Source organism: Notamacropus eugenii, chromosome 1 (assembly GCF_028372415.1).
Source record: "Notamacropus eugenii isolate mMacEug1 chromosome 1, mMacEug1.pri_v2, whole genome shotgun sequence".
Taxonomy (NCBI): Eukaryota; Metazoa; Chordata; class Mammalia; order Diprotodontia; family Macropodidae; genus Notamacropus; species Notamacropus eugenii.
In genome coordinates, this window is record NC_092872.1 from 145,509,841 (window position 1) to 145,532,160 (window position 22,320).

A 22,320-nucleotide genomic window follows, 5' to 3' on the forward strand; every position below is an offset into this window, starting at 1 on the left:
ATGTATGTTATATATATAAAGATGTAAATGATATACACATATGTGTGTGTATATATATACATATACATATATGTATATATATGTATATATATGTATATGTACTTAGTCATTCACTCCACAGCAGGAAATTTATGTCCTGTCTTCTGTGTGGGTATATGTGCACATGTGTTTGGGAGGAGGTCTTTGAGGGTCACCCTCCCTCACACAAGATGTTATACCCTGTGTTTCAGGTACTGCTTTATCTTTGTTTGGAAGGGTTTTCTTAGAATGAGGTGATTCTTCATATTTAACGCAAGGTTCTTAACTTTCTTATCACAATCATATTCTCTACATAGCTTCCATGTGGGATCTAATGGATAGTCGCCTAATGTTGCTGATTTTCTACCTCTGGAGGATGGAGGACCTGAGGGTTCCTTGAAAGTTGGGACTGATGATGCATTGGGATCAGGAACTGCTGTAAAAATGAAGAAGTAGTACTGACATTGCATACTGCCCAACACCACTGTGTCCTATAACTCTTTGTGATCATTCCAATTGGTATATGGTTATTAACTCAGAGTTGCACATGTAGGGGATACATAATAAGTGTTTGAAAAATGAAGGAATGAAGAAAGTATCAATAAATGAGTGAATCTGGACAGGCACTTCAGGTTGACTTAGCTGCCTGGGGCCACACAGGAGGAGCCTTTTATAAGGACATGTCTAATGGGTCCTGCTGATGACACTCCAAGAAAAAGAGGTATTCAGTGGTACAATGGACACCATCATGACTTTCCCTCAGAAAATCTCTCTGAAAGAGTTGATTTACCCTGCTAATTCCCCTGACCATTCCATGCGCATGCCTTGCTAAGGTATCACCATGCAACCTCAGAGAGAGACCTAGAATCCCAGAAAATGAAAGAGTGTCTCTGGATCACAAAGGTCCAGAAGGATGGAGAGCCCATTTCTATACAACCTGGGACATTTTCTTCAGGGAAAGCCCTCAGAGACCATCTAACCCTCTTCTAATGCATTCTTAACATCTTGAGTGTTCACAATGATTTCTATTGCTGGGAAATTTACTATGGTGTGGAGAATTTCTTGGTAAAGCCTACAGAGTTAACTTCAGTGGAAGGAACAGAAGACTGCAAGTTGATTTGGATATCAAGACACTTACTGGTGAAGAGCTGTAAGGGATGGTGTTCATTACAACCTGTAAAGCAAAATAAGATATAATGAAGGGAAGATCAGAAACGAAGGAAGAGGAAATGGGAGAGACCCAAAGATGAGAGCAAGAGCTGTCAACATTTCATTTGTGCCAAATCATGAAAGAGAAGAGGAATGGCATTCCTGAGGACACGAAGAAAGAGACTGGGAATGAAAACATCTTCAGATTTGTAAATGGAGGACATGGACGCTGGATATGGGGAATGGCCTTTCCTGTTTGTGCACCCTGAACCTTAGCCATGACGTGAACGGCAGAGTCTGAGTTCTCCTGTTATATCCTTAAGGGAGGAGAGTGCAATTCTTCAGGGCCCTTCCGTAATCTGTTCCATGAAGTTCTTACATGAGGATAGAAGTAAGAAGGACCCTTCAATCTTCTGAGATTTAGATGGATCCAAGAGCCCTGATCCCTTTCATTTTTGCCTTTTCCTGGCTTGCAGAAACTCGGTAGGAATTCAAGCCCCCTACTGTCTAACCCGTTCATCTCTAAGAGCATGGAAGAACGCTTATAGACAAAAGGTACCACTTCAAAAGCTTTTTCATTCCTTGTGGTCCAAGCTTCCTGTAGATGTACTCATTCCGTTCCACTCCCAGCAAAATGTGATTTAGCCTAAGCATGGAAACCTTCTGTGAATGGGTGTCCACTGCATTAATCAATGAGAACAATTTGCTTTCATGTGAGTATCAATACTCACATGAGTATTTTGACGCAGGAATTTTCACGCCTTCCTTAACATTCTGCTGAGGCCAAGTAGAAGCATCTTATATAATATGCCCCATGAGAGGTACTGGAATGTTTGAAGACAATCTTTATACCTCTTTCATCTGACTAAATACCTCAAGTTCCTTGAAGCAATCTTCTTATCACATCATTTCAATTTCCCATCATGGCCATTTTCTGTCTATATATGTTCTTTCTGAAGGCTGGATCCTCAGATCACAACAGATTACTATCATCAAGGGCTGATAAGGCCAGATGATAAGGGAACTAGCATCTTCCTCTTTACAGTCTCTAGATTTACCTTCATGAAATCTAATTGGTGTCTTCGCAACATGAATCCTTTCTGGTCATGTCCCCATCACCCTCTGGTCAGCCAGATTACTGGGTAACTCTGCATCCATATTTTGGCCTTACGTTGGTTAAATGTCAGGTTCTTAGATGTGATGCACCTTTCTAATTTTTGTGGAGTTTATTTTCTGCCTTCTATTATTGACCACCCAACACCTCTACTTGTCTGTCCTTTGTCTATTTTCTGCCATCTACGATTCTACACGATTGATGGCTAAAAACATTACATATAACAGGATCAAAAGCAGAGTTCAAGAGTGGGCAGCAAATGAAAAAAGTCAGACAAAGAGAAAGAATGGCTTAAGGTAACCAGGAAATAGACATGGGTACGGCTGATTGAGTGCAAGTGGATGAACAAGGGAAGAGTGAGAACATGAGCTGCTGGGGTGGGGCTGGGGTGGGAGAGATGGCCTGAATCTAAGTGGGGAATCAAGGGAAAAGATAGGAATGTTGGGACTATGGTCTCATTACAAAGCTTATGCTGGAGGGAAAGAGATCAATGGTTGTGCCAGTGAGGAATCTCACCATCAAGGTAGAAACTTTCCTTTTCCACAATGTAGGGGCCCAGTCTGCTGATACCCTCAGTCTGTTTGCTCAGCTCCCAATATGCCTTGTATTTGTCTAAGGAGGGATTGGTCGGCCCCCCTCGAAAGTTGCACACAACTTCCACTCCAGTTTTTGAGCCACCCTTGAGAGATCTGTGGAAGGAAACAAATGCTGAGGTTCCTGAGTTTCGATGCTGAGAAAATTACTTCTAGGAGACATTGGGGACAGTTCAGCTGAGATTTCCTGCCATCACAAAGGCTGATACGGAATCCTTGATGGTGGAAACATGCCCATTCCTTGTGTGGGGAGTTTGCCTGTGCAGCCACACAACTCCCACTTGAGAAATGTATTTCCACAAGCCAGCATTTATTCCCAATCACGACACACAAGGGGAATCACTTTCCTAAGGACTCTGGAAGGAAGAGAATGGGTAGGAAATCCTGCTCAGATTTGAAAAAGGAGGAAATGGACCGTCCATGGAGACAGTGCTTCTGTTGTCCACCCACCCTGCACCTTAGCCATGAAACTGGGGGCATCATGGGAGATGATGTGTGGGCCTGACAACTTCTTCTCAGGTCTCACCTCAGGGCCACCACTTGGCATCCATCATAGGAGGAAGCAATGCTGCTTTCCCCGAACAAGGGTTTGAACTGTGAAGGAAATAAGAAGGGGAATGAATAACCAGATTTTCAGCCCCCACGGTGGAGAAGCTTGCTATGCAGGAATGGGTCTGGACAGGGCCTGTGAAATCTCACCACGCGACGAAGCATTCTCTGGATGTTATTGAAAATGCCAGAGCTATGGTCATCCATGCCTTCCATGTAGCGTAAGTTCGTGATGGTAAAGCGGATGGGTAAAAATGTCATGTTGTCACCGGCTGTTACAGAGGAAGGAAACAAAAGATCCAGCCCTGAATCCTGGGCATGTCTTGTACTGTCTTACGCTTTCCTGGAGGGCAATCTCATACTCCATGGCCCACTGACATTCACATCAAGGAATCCCTAACCACTTCCTCTCTTTTCCTTGCCTATGTCCCCACAGTTGTTCTTCCCCTTTTCTAGTTATGCACACAATGATACTCCTGGGAATGCCTATCAGCCGCATTCTTTTTACCTGAGGAAGTGGAGGATTGTGATGGGGTCAGAGAGGTGTCTGCAGGGTAACTGGTTCTCACAGGAACTGAGGAAAAATCATGAAGAGTGGAAATCACTGATAAAGACACTGTGGACAATTTCATAGTGGATGTGGGAGAAAAGTGAACACCTGGATGTAGTCACAGAATGCTTTGGGGAGGAGTTAAAGCAGTGGAAACAGATATTTGAAAAATGGGCTTCTCCTGACAAACTTGTCAAGCTGTGCGCTTCTTGTTTAGAATGGTCCAGGTCTTCACTTCTTTTAGGTTTTGAATGGGAAACATGGACTCATTTCCTAGAACTATGGGAGTATTTCTTGAGAAGCTGTTAAATCAACTGCCAGAAATTCATATCCTTCTTTCTTCGGTGTATGTGAGGATTAATGAGGGGAGAGCCTTGCAATATCCAACATACCAAGGTCACTGTCCCCCACCCAAGATGATGCACCAAGTCTCAGATTCTGATTCGCTCATTTGGAAGGAGGTGATTTTTAAGGATCGTGGCCATTTTCATTTTCCTAATCACATTCTTTAAGCAGCTTCCATGGGGGACCCAGTGGACATCACCTAGCATCCTAATCTTGCTGATTTTCTACCTGCGCGGGCTGCAGGCCCTAAAGATGCCTTGAGAGTCACAAATGATGACAGAATGGGGTTTGACGCCAAAAGGTGTCAAAAAAGAAAGAAATACTGACACTGAAACGTGACAGAAACTATTGTGTCTTAAAACTCTTTCAGATCAACTCAATTGTCATGGGGTTATTAATTCCGGGTTCCCCCTGTAGGAGATGTCAAATAAGTGTTTGACAAATCACTACATGATTGAAGGTGGATGGGTATTTCTAGTTGCCTGTGCTGCCTGGGCTATTACAGAAGTAATCTTTCAGAAGGCCATGGCTAAGGTGCCGAGCTGGTGACACTATGAGCTCCAGTGACACTTCGGAATACTTCCTAAATACCATTATGAGTTCTCCTTTAGAATATCTCTCTAAAAGAGGTGAGGTCCACTGTTAATCCCCTTGACCATCTCGTGGGGATGCTTTGCTAAGTTTTCACCATGCTATCTCAGACAGAGGCTCTGGATTCCCCCACAACAGAATGTAAACCCCCTTCCGAACAAAGATTCCCACATTTTTTCACCCTCTACTCTGAGCACCGAGTTCAGAGATTGATACATAGATGGAAGTTAAGCAATGTTTGGTGCATCATTGACTGATGGTGAAGACAGCTTAACAAGTCATCTCCACCCAGTTTCGAGCCAAGGAAGGGCGAGTGATGAAACAGGAAGCCATTTTTGCATGGCAAGGGAGACTCAAAGGATCTTGAGTGCCTTTTCCCTACATTTCAGTCTTTTCTTCACAGTTTCACCAAATCCTATTATATCAGAACTAAAATCATGCTGAGAGGAAATCTAATTGAAGAACACATGCACACTCCAGTATCCCTGAGAACTTGTCCTTTAGCTGACATTTGAAGACCTCCAGTGACAGGAGGTCTTTGTTTCCCATGATTTACGGAAACATGCTAACTCTATATCTTGGATTCCTTTCTCATATCACCTGAAAATGGCCTCCAGGGTCAGGGACTTGGGCATGGCAAAGGCACTGGCCTCCAACTTTAGGGGTCAAGAAAGGAGTAAGGTTCAGTGCTCCCAGATGGCTCAAGATTATGAGATGAGAGTGCCCACATACTTACCAACACTGGGTAGATCTGGACCAGGTTCATTATAACCTGGAAACAAAAAGGTTGACAATGAGGGTCATGAATACATCATGGCAGAAAAGAACAGAAAGGAATTCTCATACTGAATAACACAGGTAAAGTGGATCAGCTCTGCTGCACCTGATCACTTATGAGAAAAAGCTGCTTCTTGGAGGAGAACCCTATCACACCAGGACGAGATAGGAATGGGAAGCTTGCAGCTTGTGAGGAATGAGAATAAGACAAAGCATAAGTAAGTGCCTGAAATAAGGCATTCTTTCTCCTTTGGTGTATAGGAAAGTGGAAATGGTAGCTCCTCTCCTTCCACTCCTGGCTTGATGGAAAGCTTAGGATCACACATAAAGAATAGAAAGGGTCGTCATAGGCTTTCCAATGCACACCCTTCCTTCTCCAGATGAAGAAACTGAAGCTCTGAGATGCTAAAGGATTGGATTGTTGATGGACTTGGTGTCAGGGACACTGAGTCGGATTCCTCCCTCAGGCCCTTGCTTCTTTGGTTTAACCTCATTCAGTCTCAGTTTCCTCATATGGAAAATTAGAACTATGGTAGAACCTACCTCACAGGACTACTGAGAGGACCAAATGACCCAACATTGTCAGTGTTATAGAAATGCTATTGTTATTATCATTATTAGAAGGTCATTTTCATTATGACAAGGATTTCTTCAAGGTCACCCAGCTAGTAAGTGTCCAAGGGTAAGATCTGAACAATGTCTTCTCTTTTTTTCTTGGAGAGAGAAGGTTCTCTCTTCTCAAAAACTTCAAAGAATAATCCTAATTTTGAATCCTTTCTGCCACTGTTCAAATGAATTCAACATGCCTTTATTGAGCTAGTTGGTGCTGTGGGAAAATTCCAAAAAAATACAATGCTAACCATCTTTCTCTAGTCACCTCACATTGCTGTCAGAGGCACAATGATAACAATTACTGTTCAGTCAGTTTTCAATTTTGTGAGACTCTTCATCATCCCATCCGGATGTTTTCTTGGCAAACAAAATGGATTGCTTATCCATTTCCTTCTTCCACTAGTTATTATTTTTTTCCAATAATTAATCACTTTACTTTTGCTTCTTAACATTGACTTCCACAACATTTTGAATTCCAATTATTCCCCCCATCCCTCCCTTCTGAACACCCAAAGACAGCGTGCTTTCTGATTGCCCCTTCCCACAATCTGCCCTCCCTTCTCTCATACCCTTCCATCTCTTCTTCCCTTCCTCTCTGTTTTCTTCTGGGGCACGGAAGATTTCGATAAAGCTATATCAATATTGCTTGCCTTCCCAATGAGAATAGGGGGAAGAGAGTGAGAGAAAATCTGGAACTTTTGTAAAAAACAAAAACCAAAACAAATGGGAAACATGCTTCTTTACATGGAGTAGGTGAAGAAAATAAAATATTCAATTAACAAACCCAAAAACTAGGACTACAAACAAATTAGTCCAAGACACTAGAATTCTTTCCACATAGACTCACAGGGCCAGAGAGTCTCTCGTTGGCACATTAAACTGCTGACTGTAGCTCAACAAGAGCTCCAGCAGCATCTTCCCAGAAATTGTTAAAGGACATAATGTTTTCCCTGTTCTATCCTCACGTAGAATTTTGCATTTATTTCTATTAAAAGTTACCTGGTCAAATTTGTCACATTGTCTCAGCTTTCTGGATTCTGGTTCTACGCAACACATCAATGACCCTTTCTCGCCTAGTCTCACGGTATCAATAATTGGTTTCCATCTACGTATCTCTCTAAGCCATTGAGAAAAAGGTTGAAGAAGACAGGACCAAGGAATGCTCTGTATAGTTTCCGTCAGATGTCAAGAAACTCACAAACTCAGAGGAAAGGTCTCCGTAGAGGAACAGGTAAGGTCTCTAGAGTCTGTCTTTCTCTCTTCTGAATTGCTGCATGAGATTAGAACCTTGTTCATAGCAGAAGCGTCAGAAGGAAAGGCGAACGTTCAGATTAAAAGAGAGGAGGAAGAGAAGAGACAGAGGCAGAGATAGATGTTAAGACTTCCTTCCATGAGACTGCTTACCATTGATGTAGAGACTATCTTTGTCGAGGGAGTAGTGGCCCAGTAGCCGGATACCACGAGTTTGGTTGCTCAGCTCGTGGAAAATCTGCTTGGCATCTAGATGAGTGCTGCTGGCAAATGGGAGACACGTGCAGATGGCATCTACAGCTGTCTGTGATCCTTTCTTCACAGGCCTAGGAAAACAGATACTCTGGATAAACTGAGAAAGAGTGGTAGGGACACAATTTTTTATGATTATTTTTCAATGAGGAAAACAGTAATGATAATTGTCATTTCTGTAGTGACATTGCAAAGCGCTCCCTTCAAGCAACTTTATCAAGAATATGGTATGAGTACTCTCTTCTGTGTTCTACAGATGGAGAAATTCAGAAAAGGTAAGTCACGTTACTCATCCATGTTCAAAGACACTGGCATTAAAGCTGGAATTTGAATTCAGCTCTTCTGAATCCAATGGAATTGGGGGTAATAGAAGCAAGAAAGAACTCCAGGCATAGCCAAAATTGTGATCAGATTATAGTGACTCCCCCAAATGAATGTAAGCTCGTTGAGGAAAAAGATTGTTTGGTGGTTTTATTGGGGGAGAGGAAGACATTTGTTTTTGTTTTGCTTTTCTGACCCCAGTGCCTGCCACTGTTCACAGAATCTCGCTGATACTACATGCATTTCGCTGAATGGATTGATGCATGTGAGGTGTAGAACTGGCTCTAGATAGAAATCCTAAAATATATGTCTTCTAAAGGACGGGGAGAGAAAGGAGAAGAGATTCCTTTTGACAGGGCTAGCATGAAACTAGAGGAAACAGAATGTGTGAGTCAATGTACAGTGAAGCTTTGAAGTCTGTGCTTCAAACGTAGAGCTCTCTCCCAGGAGACTCACTTGCAAGTCCCCAGCTTGGCAGCCTTACCTGAGTTCAGTCACTTTGCATGCAGAGTACAGGGAACCAAAGGTGGTGTTTTTGAATGAGTGGCCAATCTGGTCAAAAAAGAAACAAAGAGAAACAAATGGTGAGTATGTCAGGTGGATGTTCAAGATATTAGGGCAGCTCGGCAGGGTGGCTGGAAGCAGGCAGTCTCACCAGATGCTGCATCATGGTGTCTACGATATTGAATTGGATTGAGTTCGGACAGCTCATGTCTGCCAAATACCGGAGGCTGGTGATGGTCAGCTTCAGGGTGAAACACTTCAGGCTGGGTTCCATGGCTATAAGAGGGAGGGAGAGAGAAGCCCAGGTTTTCAACTGGAGGCATATTTGTCTCGTGCCTCTTAAGAGTGCGTGGAGTAAAGGAGTAGTCGTACTGGCTCAGTGACTGGCTTTGAAGTCAGGAAGACCTGGTTTTACCTCCAAAACTTATTAGCTTGGTGAACATTGGCAAGTCACTTGGCCCCTCTGATCCTCAGGCATAGACCTAAAACTAATACGTAGAAAGGATACAATATGCATCGTTGACATCGTAATGTGGCCTAGGATGTACGCAGAAGTAAATTCAAAGTTTGGATATGATGTGGTCGTAGCACTCCTAACAGAACTTCTTACACCCTCCAAGCTCAGAACCAAGCATGAACTATTCAGAGGGCAATAAAGATTCATAACCTATAAGCGCTGGAAGGAACCGCATTTCCTTGCTTATCTACTCCAACCGCTTAATTTGAGGAAAAGAAAGCCACAGCCAAGGTAGGGGAATAGACTGACTCAAGTCTACAAAAAGCAATTAGGGGAGATAAGTCTGACTTTGGGAAAGTGGCGTTGACTACATTAGATACATAGATGGGCCTGACAAAGAAAATTCTGCAAAGCCAGTGCAAAAGGCTTCAGCTGGATATGGTGAGCATGAGACATTGTGATGTAGGAAGAGCAGCAATTTGACTGAAACTGTAGGAGAGCTGGCAAAATGTGCCCAGCTCCTCCTTGTGTCTTCCAATCTTTCAAAGTCAATCCCAGAAGTATAAATGGCCATACAGCTATGGTAAGATAGGAGCTGAATGAAACTTACTGGGAAAATCATTCAAATATCAGGTGGTAGTGGAGGAACTGCCATTATGCAGCAAGCGAAAGATTTCCAAAAACGAACAACTTGACCTGAAAGTTGTTTGCTGTGCCAACTAGGTATAACTGTGGATCTGACTCATTAACTCATTAACAGGTTGCTCGGTGGTTGAGGTCTAGCCTAACAAAGAGCTACACCCATTATCCTGCACAGAAATGGTCACTAAGTAGCTACATTTCACTGAGCAAGCAGCAGACAATCAGCCTTGGATGATGGTTCGGGAGCCAGGGTTTTTTCAAAAGATTCTTATCGAAAAAGTATCTTGAGCATCAGGACAGCTTTGAGTCCTTTGAGTGACCCATTGCCCAGGTTAGGTGTTGTGTTTGGTTTGTTCAATTCTGCAGCATATCGGGGTAAAAGCTCCGGTTCAAGAAATAGATTCTATTTATATCATATGGTGACTGGCTTGTATGCTGCAGCAAATAGGAAGAAGGAGCTGGCTAGCTGGCTTCTGGGCAGTTATGTAATACTTTGAATGCTGCCAATCTAGTCCATGAACAAAAGGCCATTCCTTTACAAGAGTAACGCTGCCATGGAACAACACAATTTGGGGAGGACACAACTGCAGGTGTACCACAATGGAAAGATATATGTCAGAGATTATTAGGCTGCAGCATGTTGCTCCTGATGACTCACCCATTGTAAGCTTGTTAAGGGTAGGGATTATTTTCCCTTTTTCTTTGTTCTTCCATCATTTGGAATAATGTTTGTTACCCGTGGGAAATGTTAAGAAAACACTTGTAAGTATTGAAATATTGGAGTACATGTTAAATGGGTTGGAAGGAGGAAAAGCTTAGAGGCAGAAAAGCTATGTTCCAAGTTGATGCAGCAATCCAGGAGTCCAACTCTGAGAACCCAGACTACTACATGTTGTTAGTGGCGATGGGGAAGGACTAGATCTTAGATGAAATTTTTCAGAAGAATCCATGTGACTGATTGGGTAGAGGAGAAGCAGATCGAAGAATCAGAGATGGCTTCTTAGGTGGATGCCTAGGTAAAGGATACAGCAGTCAAATAAATGACAGGGCAATTAGTGGATACGGAAGAAATGAGTCAGAGTACAAACTGGAAATACTGCTTTGGGCAGCACTAACGTGATCAAGTGAAAATGGACAGATGAACTTTGTGTTGTACAATTCGAATTCACGGGAAAACAAGGGACACTTTTCAGATCTTTAGGACAGAGAGGAAATTAAAGCTCCGATGTCTTTCAAAGAGCGTTCCAAACGAGTTTCGTACTTAGAATAATGAAGAGCCAAGGGGTGCGCCTTGGGGAATATGACAAATGAGAACAGTAATGACAACCAGCAGCACCACCAAGAGTTCTGTGGCAAGTTAAGATTGACAAAGCCCCTTCCTCACAACCTGGAGCCACAGCAAGCACTATGACTCTCCTTGGACAGCTAAAGAAACTGAGGTTCAGAGAGTGTAAGTGATTTGTGAAGGGTGACAAAGCATACTGGGATCAGGATTTGAAACAAAACCTCCTCACTCCAGCTTTGGAATGCTCCCTCTATTCTATCCTGCAATCTCAGGGGAACCCGCTAGAACATAGCACCATGAGAGTATTTTGAGAAGGATATTAGAGGCCTCTGGGAACCTTGAGGAATTCATCTCCATGACTCAGGTGAGGTTTTGTGGTCAACTCACTCCTAAGCTTGGTCAGCCCAAGGTGAACTGAGGCCCAGAACTAAATCTTAAGGAATCAAGAGAATAATGGTGCTAGAAGCAGAAACAGGAAAGATCCAGCAAGAGATTTCTATGCACACACCCACCCTTCCTTCCCTGTTCCTCTCTATCTAGGCCTGAACACAGTGCTGGGGCTGAGGGGTAGAGTGAATGAGCTGTTTCCTTCCCAATAGGGACCTTAGAAGGCTGGAGATGTTGATGTACTGTAGACTTACAGTTTTTGGTGGAGTCCAAGGTCAGATAATTGTCATCTGGAGAGAGAAAGAAAGAAAGAATCACGTTGTGAGGAAAGTTTTCACCAGCCTCACTTCTCCTCCAGAGCCGTCTGAATCCAGTGACCAGATATTCATCAGGATGACTGGAGATGACCCAGGATGAGGTCATTGGGGTTAAGTGACTTGACCAAGGTCACACAGCTAGTGAGTGTCAAGTGTCTGACGTGAGATTTGAAGTCAGCTCGTCCTGATTGCTGCACTGTTTCTCTCCGCACTGCACCACCCAGCTGCCCCAGCTTGTGCTCTTCTGAAAGGGAAGAAGATCCATGTCAGGGATTGGTTGTACTTCAGGCAGCAGAGAAATTGCCTCCCCTCCAAAGAGCTCATTGACAGATTAGTCGCTAGCTGTGTACTGGCTTAATACATCTCAGAGAACCCACACCTTTCCAAGAAGAAGCATGAAAGGAGTCTGGGTCAGGTTGTAGCTTCCCTAGAACCTGGCAAAGGAAGAGAAAGAAATCTGACCCTCGAAAGTGAGAGAGTGTGAATTGGAACACATGCACCAATCCCTTGAAATAAGGAACGAAATTACAGAGCTTCATTTGCAGACCTGGGCTACTAGCCATGGGAAGATGAATGAATGGATACACGGATGCATGGCTAGATGAATGAATGAATGAATGGGTGAATGAAAAAGCATTTAACAACGACTTACTAAGTGCAAAGCTCTGTACTCACCATCGAGAAAAAGACTTCTCTCATCCAGCATGTAGGACCCCAGTTTCGTCATATTGCAGGTGTGATTTCTCAGCTCCCAATAAAGTTGTTCTTTCTGCAGGATGGGGCTGTCTGCATCTCTCCAACATGCACAAGTGACACCAACTCCAGTTCCTGTTGCTTCTTTCCAAGGCCTGGGAAAGGAGACAAAAATGGGCATCAGAAGCCCAAAATGGGACTGATAAGTCTGATAAGAATTTTGCAAGTAGGAACAGCACCCCTGAGAAGGCTGAGGTAAACCCTGAAGTAGAAGAGACTGAAAAGGGAGACTTTTGTGGGGAACTGCCAATTTTCCAAGTCTGATTCACCTCCCTGAGATGATGTGGCAAGGAGACGTGGATCGATTCAATGAGGAACTGGAAAATCGACCTGGACCCACAACACAGCGGGTTGGAGAAATCTCCTTTCTGAAGGGCACCAACTGGGTACCGTGATTCATGAGGCCAGTGACTCCCAGGGATCTCACCTGAGCGAGGTTAGTCTGCAGCCGCAATAAACAGAAGCAATGCTGGTTTTGGCCATCAAGCACCTGAGCTGGAAGTGAAAGGAGACAGTCGGATTTCAAGATCAAGCCTCTATACCAAAGGACGAGGAAAGCAGCTGGGCCAAGCGGAACGGAAGGAGTCATGTCTCACCAGGAACTTGAGGACACTCTCTGTGCCATAGAATTGACTTGAGCCCACCTGGCCCATTTCACATGTATAGATCAAGTTGGTGATGGTGAACTTGAGGGTGAAGAACTCAAATCTGCAGTCCGGAGCTACAAGAAAGAGAGTGAGAGATGTCTGAAATGCTCAATGTGCGTCATTCAGCACAGTCAGGGACACCCCATTGCAATGTACTTGGGAGGAAAAGTCAGTAACCTGGCCCTATTCACCGCATCCCTGAGGCAACCTGTAACCCTCCAAACTTGGTTCAGCCTCTCCCATCTGTCAGCATCATGATGAAGCAAGGTTACTATGAAGGAGGATTGAAATGCCCACGTGTGGGATCAAAGGTGGAAGCAGACCTTACCTGTGCAAACTGAACTTGGATTTGGCCTCCTGGATGTTACTGGAACTGAAGAGAAATATCATGAATGAACACTGTGGACCCAATGTCCATGTGACAAGGAGGGGAAGGGACTGTGACAAACAAGGAAAAGAGACTTCATTTGGATAGGGTACTGAGTCAAGCGGTGAAGACTGCATCCTGAGAAGGAGGGGGACATTATGCCTTCCTCTCACTAGTACACTCGTGGTCCATTCTTGCCTTCCTAATATGCTGGGAGAACAGGGTCGGTAAGGACAAGGGGTGTTCTCTCTTTGATACTAGGATAAGAATACTCACAACAGCTTACGCAGGAGAACAGGGACACCCTATAGTTGTAACCTACAGAGTGAGAGAGAGAGAGACAGAGAAAACAGCCATGTTTGGAAGGACCAAGAGATTTTGAGAAAGTGTGAAAGAGCAACATGAGAGAGCATCTGAAAGCAAAGGAATTGAAAACATATGGGTCATCAGCTAAGAGGAAGCATTTCAGAAAGTAGTTCCCAGGTCAGAAGTCCCTTTGCCCATCTAGGGTCCTGTGGGGCCTTGGCTACCCCTCAGACTCTGAGCGCATCAGAGGAAAGTACTTTCAGTAAGTAGGTGCCCTCCAGGCAAAGCTGGATCCTCCAAGGAACGGAAGATTGCTTTGACAGGTGAGTGCTTAAGAGGAGTGGGGCCAAGCATGGAGGTTAAAGAACTATATGTCCTGGACAGAATTACTGCTCACCATTGATGTACAGGCTTTTCCTGTCGAGGGTGTAGGGACCCAGTCTTGTAATTTTGCATGTCTGACTGCGAAAATCATGGTACATCCTCCTTTCGTCCAGGACTGGAATGGTGGGGACATTCCAATAGGCACAAAGTAGATGCACGCCAGTGCCTTTCTTCACAGACCTGTTGAAGGACACATTGTTAAGGACTGTCAAATGTCTGGCTTCTCATGGGCATGCCAAAGTTAGGTGCAGTGAGAAGGGACCATCAATGCGCCGCAAATTATTTCAGGTTTATTTTAGAATAATTCTTGATTGTAAAAGAAGTGTTTGGTAGAACTATCACTTTATTGATTTAAGGGGTTGAGGGTAGGGAAAGGCATAGACCTTTCTTGAGTAAGGCCTGTCAGCACCTTCCCTGCAACATATACTCAGATGGTTGCCTGGGGAAATTTGATGATTTGCCCAGGCTCACACAATCACCTGGTGTCAAGAGAGGGGACTTGAGCCCAGGTCTTCTTGACTCTTGGGGCCTACTCGCTACCCACTAAAACAGGCAACCTCTGGAATATAATGGATATAATGGAATCAAGATGAGCAGCACTAGCACTCCAGACACAACTTCTGCAAGACTCTGATATTGTTATAATCTTCCTGTTCACTCCTCTGTGGACCATCTTTCAACACTCACATATTTTGTAAGTAACTTCTTAATTATCCAAGCTAGTTGGTTAGCTCCTTGTGCATCCACTTCCAGCTCTTTGAACAATTGCCATTTTGCTGCCTCTGTGGAACCTGTTTCACCTTCTGGGTCTTCAGAAGTTCATTTGTGGGAGATTCTTATTCTTCCTCATCTACTACAGTGCTGAGAACTGGATGGCACACAGAACTTTGTAGTTCAGAGGGAATACCATTCCCTCACAGGTGTGAACATAATTGGACTCTTGTAATCGTTGAGCGGGAGAGGCAACATGTGACCAAGAGGTAGAGGGGCTGTGGCTGAGACAGAGAAAGGAAATGGAAAGACAGAGTAAAAGATGGGGAGGGGAGGAAGAGGGGAAATATAGAAAGAAGAGTGAAAGAACAGGAGGCAGAATGTGAGAGGAAGGGAAGAGAGTAAGAGAGGAAAGTGGAGGAGGAGAGGGAAATGAGAGAAAGAGAAAGAGTGAATGAGAGGAGGAGGAGGAGAAGAGGAGGAGGAAGGAAAAGAAGGAGAGAAGGGGAGAAGGAGTGAGAGAAAGAGTTAGAAAAAGAGAAGGAGCCTAGGAAAATGAAAGGGCAGAGAATGGGGAAGTGAGGTAGCAAAAGGGACAGGGAGAGGGGGAAAGGGAAATGGGGAGAAGTGAAAGGGAGAGAAAGGGAGTGACAGGCAGAGAGACAGACAGAACAAGAAAAAGTAGGGAGATAGCGTCTGTAGCCATGTGCAGACGTTAATAAGTTGAGGTGGGGGGAAAAGGCGACACAGCAATGAGAGGCAAATAAGGGAAGTGAAAGAAGAGATTCTGTTAGAGAAGGGAAATCTCAAGGTAGGTCACTGAGTTCCTGTACAGACCTCAGAACAGAGAATTCTAACCAAAAGTTGCAAGGATTGAACGTGCCTTCCTAAAGGTCTACTCTTTTTTTATCTGCCTATACAGTATAAAGAGTTATGGAGCTCTGATTAATTCTGCTACCTAACTCTTTTGTCTACCTTGATTTTGTTCTAAATATAAATAGGCCAGGCACTAGGGGAAATACAGAAAACTCCAATGAAAGCAGAGTCAAATCCCTGAATGTGAGGAAATTCCTGAATGGAGTGGGATATTAGCTATTACAAGTCATTGGAATTAAAGGCAATTTTCTTATACAAAGTGCATAAAATAGCAGAGAAAAGGACCATGTGAAAATGAGGCCCATTATATTATCCCTAAGCTAAAACTCAGCTAACCCTTATTACAAGGCATAACTGACGAAATCTCTAGCCCCTTATGGGAGAAATGGAAGGCAGGGGCATAGTAGAGACAGGTGAGACTTGGGGGACACAGCTTGAGCATATGTAGCTCCACTGCTTCCAGGAGGTAGGACACAGCAGCTACTTTCCACACTAACGCTTATCCCTTCTTCCACCAGGATGACTTGTCGAATTTCACCAGACAGGACCATTCCTAATCTTCATATGAATTCTTGGAACTCCTTTCTAAAACATAATATAATAGGAAGATGGGCCAAGGAACCTAGTCCTTATGAGCATGTGCAAGCTGCTTGGCTGATGTTCTATAGAACAGTTTTATTTGCTATCCATGTGAAGAATCTGATCGTTTCTCCTACTTTTACTATGAATGGGTGATCTGTGCTCCAAAAATATTCTGCAGTTTCACAACTGAAATATCAGAGAACAGGTATTCCCCTTTCTCCACAAATTTGAGTGTCATTTAGTTATTTCTGCCATTTTCATTACCTTGACTCGATCCTTCCATATGGTTTAAATTACATCTCTTCTGACTGTTACCATCCATGGATACTTTTCTGACTGACTACGTACAACTTGAAAATTGTATGCCCATAGACTTTAGCCATTTGTCTCGTGTGTTTGTGCGTGTGTGTGTTTTAGTGTGTGTGTGTGTGTGTGTGTGTTTGTGTGTGTGTGTGTGCGCATGTACGTGTGCATTGCTCTGGGTAAAATTCACTTTTGATATGTGCTAAACTGGCCTTTAGGTGAACTAAGGGGAAGTCATTCTTTCCACCTCTGTGTCCTGGTGGTATCTCAAAACCCAATATAACCAAGATGGAACTTGGTATCTCTTCCATTTCCACTGCCCCCTCCATAAGCCTGTCCCTCTTCCAGACTTCCGTAATTTTGTGAAAGCCACCACCATCTTACCAATCACCAGGTTTCAAATCTCTGTCTCTGTTACAATTTCTTCCCTCTACCTCAGCTCCCATAACCAGTTTATTGGCTCCTTGATTTCCTTTAGTATCTTTCACATTTGTTCACACAAAGGCCCATATCAACAACCCTGACCTGGAAGCTTCCAATAACCTCCCACTTCCTCTCTTTGCTTGCAGTGCCTCCTACCCTCCCAATTCATCACCAACTCCTCCTCTCTTCTATCCATCCATCTTTCCCATGCCTGCCAGAATGATCTCCCTAAGACACATCTCTCACTATGTCACTCTCTTACAACCCAAATGTCTAGTGGCTCCTTATTGCCTCTAATGTGAATTAAAAACTCCTCCACCTGACCTTTAAAATCCTTCTCGATTTGCCTTCTTCAGTCCTGTGTTCCAGAGCGATGTACATACTGCTCACTTGGCACTTGCAGAAGACTGGCCTACCAGCTGTACCTTGAACTCAGATGTTGCATGGTGCTTTTGCATAAGATGTCTCCCATGCCTGGATTGCACTCCCTCTTCAAGATGCTCTTGGACTCCTTAGTCTCCCCTTCAAGGAACGCAGCTATGATACCACCAATAGAAAACCTTCCCTGAATCCTCTCAGTTGTCAGTGTCCTCTCTCTCCTCAACTCACCATGTATTTAGGTCACACATTGTATCCCCTCAGCGCCACCACAATGCCAACTCCTTGAGGTCAGGGCCTGTTTTGTCTTGAGAATAGCTACCTAGCGCTGCTGCTGGGAAGCAACCCAAAGCTTCTTGAAGCAAATCGTGGTGGGACAGCCTCTGGTACTGGCAGTAGTCTTCCTGGTGTTGTCCAAAAAGTGACCATAGACCCAACAAAAAGGAAGAACTGCACCAGGCATCATCTGTTTCCCTGACAACCTGGGCCCATCTCCCTCAGTGTCCTTACCTTAGTGACTTCAGCTTGCAACCAGAGAAATGGAAGGCAATGCAGCTCTTTTCAAATATTGCTCCGACCTGAAAAGCAAGACAGAGATTGAGGGAGCCCCTGGACATATGGGGCTGCAGGTCCAGAGAGGAGGAAGGCAGGACAGGAAGGGAAGATTCTCACCAGACTCTGTAGGATGTTCTCAGTGGCGCTGAACTGCCTGGAGCCTGACTGTTCCATGTCTGCCTTGCAGAGCAGATTGGTAATCGTAAAATCGAGTGTGAAACACTCCATAAGGCGAGTGTCTGTTTTGGGGAGAAGAGAAATTGAGTCTTGGATACATAGGATCAAAGGATTACAGATTTAGACTTGGAATGGACCTTCTAATCCCTGCATCTTGCAGGTGACGAACTTGAGGCCCAGGGAGGATTCACTGTAGTGGCCACGTTCCCATACACAGTGACAGAGGTGAGACTTGAAACTAGGTATTCACGACTTGTAGACAAACGCCCTATTCAATGGAACATGTTGCCATCCATCAACTCCAAAAAGGATACCCAAGTGAAGTTCATCTATACTTTACTGGAAAGAAAACTGGCCATCTTGACTCCAATTATGCATCTGTGATAGGACCTCCCTAACCCCTCCCTCCACTACCACCTTCTTCTGCAACTCCCACCTCCTCTGCTTACAGTCAGTTTCCCAAAGAAACGCTTCACTTCACACTATATAGGGCACAGAGCACAGACACATGGAATTAGTATGGGAGGAACTGAGGAAGAGAGATGGAAAAGAATCTCGCTGTCAATGCAGATGGGAAATGATGGGGGGAAAATTAAGGATGAAAACCACCCTGGTCAACCTATATGAATGTCAGGAGAAGATAATGTTTTAGTGTGGTATGTGGCAAAAGGGACAGTGCGAGGCTAGGTCCTTAACTATCCCATGGAAATTGAGGACTAAACTACTGAGAGACCACAGGTCATCACTGGGCCACCACTTTCCCTTCTCCTTCAAGAGTATAGAGGAAAATAGGATGGGGAAGAGGATCAACAGTTTACTTTGCCAAGTCATGGGTCCATAGAGAAATTACAACACTGAATACTCACTGCTTCTTGCTGCATTGGAAGGCTATTAATTCTGACAGAGGGGAGAGAAAGACATAGAGAGACAGAAAGAGAGAGAGACAGACAGACAGAGCGAGAACGAGAGCGAGAGACAGAGAGACAGAGAGAGAGAGAGAGAGAGACAGAGAGAGAGAGAGAGAGACTAAATTAAACTGATGAATAAAATCATCCAACATAACTGCAAAGGAACTATAATGAAAAATTCTCTCTAATTTCAAAGGGACAACTGATGAACTCTGGTACATATTGAGGCCTGCTACATTTTTCTTGCTTTTTTGTAAAATGGCTAATACAGAAATGTGCTTTGCATAACTTTAACATATATAACAGGAACCATATCCCTGGCCCTCTCAATGCATGGGGGACAGACCGAAACTAGGGAGAGGATTTGGAACTCAAAATTTAAGAAAGAATGGTAAAGAAAATGGATGGATCCACAGATCAGTAAGATGAGGTTCGTGAGAGACTGTGAAAAGTATGTTGTCCCTACACGTTTCTTTTGGAAACTCTCAAATTTTACTTTGCTGTTTGCAATTGGAAATGTCAGCATTTCACCAAAAAAAAAAAAAAAAAAAAAAAGAGGAAAATGAACTTACCACAAGGACCGCTAGATTTGACAAGGGAGTGAACAGAGTGTCACACCACTCAAGTCAAAAAAGCCCCAAAACAGAGGTGCCAAGAGAGAAATGCCTACACAAGGAAATTCTTATGGCAAGGGTAGAGAGTGCTGGATTAGGAATCAGGAACATCTGAGTTCACATACAGCTGCAGATACTTACAACAATGGGTCAAACCAGGAAGGGTCACTTGATCAATGTCCCTTTCAGTTTCCTCATCTATGAAATGGGGAGATGGTTAAAATTCCCTGTAGAACTAAATTTAAAAAATATCTAGACGGAACTCTGTGAACCCTAAAATACTAACTATATCATGTGCAGCAGCAGCAGGAGTATCATCTTCGTGATTAAGCCAGACACAATTCTCATTTGGTGATCCAAACATATTTTCCAAAGTCTTATCACTGTACCTTACTGTGAGGTTTAAAGAAGTCTACTTACTTGTAGACACAAAAGTAGAATAGCTGGGTTCTTGGGTTGTGGTATAGGAGTGGGTACTTGTAGGAGGTAAGGAGGTGGTGAGTGCAAGGAAAGTCCAAACAAAGTGGTAAAACAATGGGGCTGGTAGAGCTGATTTATCCCCTTTTGAGGAGCTGTTGCTAGGCAAGTCACTATGACCCTGTTTACATAAACATTCTAGTCATCGATAAGGAAACCTTAAAGTGACAGCAACACCCAACTGCCAGAGCAATGGTGGGCTTCAGGGTACCTGTACTTAGACTCCCAGAAGATCCTTGGGTCCCTAGCCCTGCTGCTGAGGCAGTGACTACAGGCAGCTTTGTGGAAACAGAGGCAGCTGAGCCAGTGCCTGTTCCCCACTGATTTCCGTTGCTAGAGGGCTTCGTTAGAGCAGAGTCAGGATGAGTGTGGTCCTAGGGCTTTCTAACACAGGGGATAAGTTAAGTCTTCTGTGCTTGAAATTGTGCCCAGGGATGCCTGGGTCTCCTTTAGCGCTGGGCTCAGAGGACATTCTATTATGGGCTCACCTTCAGAGACAATAAAGATTCTGGGCTACTGTCCTGTAAAATCTGAGTGAGCAATAGACTTGGAGACTCAGATAGTTCAACCTGGGTCACAGCAGCCAGATCTGTACCGGATTCACCCTCCCTTGGTCCCTGTGGGCCACCTAGATGAAGAGCTATTCTCTCTGGCAGTCTGAACCCCACAACTTGCTACAATCTCTCCTAAGTTAACACTAGGAGAAAGTGAAGGTGTCACTTCAGTTTGGGTGCTGTATCGTGGAGGACCTGCAGAGATGTCTCTAGTCACCTTGATGATTGAAACATACTGGCCTCGATGACTAAGGTGCTTAGAGATAGCTCGGAGGTTTTCTCTAGGCCTCTAAGCAGGATCGCACTAACGATTTTCTCTAGGGGAACAAAGGTAGCAGAGATGATCGATGAGCCTCCGGGAATGCTCACTGACAACACTGGGGCCTTGGGAAAGAAATTGGTCAGTGGAACATCTCTGCTGCTCTCTGCCACTCTATGTAGGAGCTCAGGGCTAATAGGGAGTGTAAGGAAAAGAAAGACAGTGTATGTGATTTGGGTGCTGAGAGTCAGATTTCGGTTTAACACATATAGGAGAAAGCTGAGCTCATGTGCTCCAGCTTATATAGCTCACCTCAGAACAAGCTATTAGACTGGAAGGAGAGCGCCCTTGGCCATGAAGGGGGGTATCTGGCCTAGTGATGATGGCAATTGTGACCTGAGCTAAACATGAGGACCAGGGGTCACCTCTTCTTGTTGGAGAAAAACCCACAGATACTGGTGATGGAGACAGCAAATGCTGGTGTAGTTATTACCATGGATGAGTCTATTTCTCCTCCAGGCCTGGTCTTCTGGACTTTGTATTACCGAGGGTGAAGGATGTCCTATAGACAGCTGGCTCTGGGCTGCACCCTTCCACAGGACTTGATGAAACTTCCCTGAGATGAGGGTGCTGGTATCTGAGATTGCAGGGTCACCTGGTCTGCTGGTCCCCCAAGCTGGGTTGATAGCTGAGGCCAAAATACTCTCTAACACTTCACTGTACCTGCTTCTGAATTCAGTCTTTGGAGCAACAATACTACCCCTCAGGGACTGTGGTGACTATGCTGTCTCTGGGCTCTAGGCTGGATGATGTAGTTGAGCTTCTCTGAGCTCCAGGCATGGCCATGATTCCCAAGAGGCTGAAGGAATGTGAGTAGCTGGGTCCTTCAGTCAGGCAGAACAGACAAGTAGGGAGGGTTCTCTCAGGCCAGAGTCTTATCCCTGTGTTTGCAAAGCGCATCTGTTTTCTCTTAGTGCTTGCAAAAGTGTCTGTGTTCTCTGGGTAGGTGCTGTACAACTTTTGACCTTCTGTTGGCCTTTGTGTAGACATCAAGAAAGGGCTTGCGTCCCCTCCACCATCTGCTGGGATGGTGCTTGGAGGAGTGAAGGACAAGGCAGCTGAACCCGCCTCTGGTCCTGCCTGAGTATGCCATGCCACTGGCGTGGTCTTTCATGGCTCACAAGATCCTTGGCAGACTGTGGGATCTGCTGGAGTCAAGGAGCAGGGCAGGTTTATGGGAATAACCATGGTCACTCCAGAGGGTCTCAGGTGGAACTGATGTTTCTATGGGAAAACAGAGTTCCTCTGGGTGTCTCAGATTTGAACCAATTT

The 22,320-nt window shown here is 44.4% G+C and overlaps 1 protein-coding gene across 1 annotated transcript; it reads right to left on the reverse strand.

Moving 5' to 3' along the window:
• Positions 1 to 154: 154 nt before the first annotated feature.
• On the reverse strand, positions 155 to 21,766 carry LOC140520984 (mucin-16-like). Its single transcript, XM_072635503.1, has 20 exons — positions 21,482 to 21,766; positions 18,117 to 18,238; positions 17,955 to 18,022; positions 14,185 to 14,351; positions 13,758 to 13,799; positions 13,443 to 13,487; positions 13,064 to 13,188; positions 12,895 to 12,962; positions 12,390 to 12,562; positions 11,652 to 11,687; positions 8,778 to 8,902; positions 8,607 to 8,674; positions 7,703 to 7,875; positions 5,646 to 5,681; positions 3,932 to 3,997; positions 3,574 to 3,695; positions 3,401 to 3,468; positions 2,798 to 2,970; positions 1,157 to 1,192; positions 155 to 454 (listed from the first exon to the last, which is right to left on the reverse strand). The coding sequence occupies exons 2-20, from the start codon at positions 18,225 to 18,227 to the stop codon at positions 213 to 215; spliced, it is 1,944 nt and encodes a 647-aa protein (XP_072491604.1). The 5' UTR covers positions 18,228 to 18,238; positions 21,482 to 21,766; the 3' UTR covers positions 155 to 212.
• Between the last annotated feature and the right edge of the window lie 554 nt (positions 21,767 to 22,320).

Bases quoted from the DNA above. Each gene is read 5' to 3' on its own strand.
- LOC140520984 (XM_072635503.1), bottom strand. From the start codon at position 18,227: ATGGAGTGTTTCACACTCGATTTTACGATTACCAATCTGCTCTGCAAG. The intron at 7,876-8,606 runs GTAAGGCTGCCA...CTGTTTTCCTAG, and splicing joins TGCAAAGTGACTGAACTCAG to GCCTGTGAAGAAAGGATCAC. The intron at 3,469-3,573 runs GTGAGATTTCAC...TTTCCTTCACAG, and splicing joins AGAGAATGCTTCGTCGCGTG to TTCAAACCCTTGTTCGGGGA.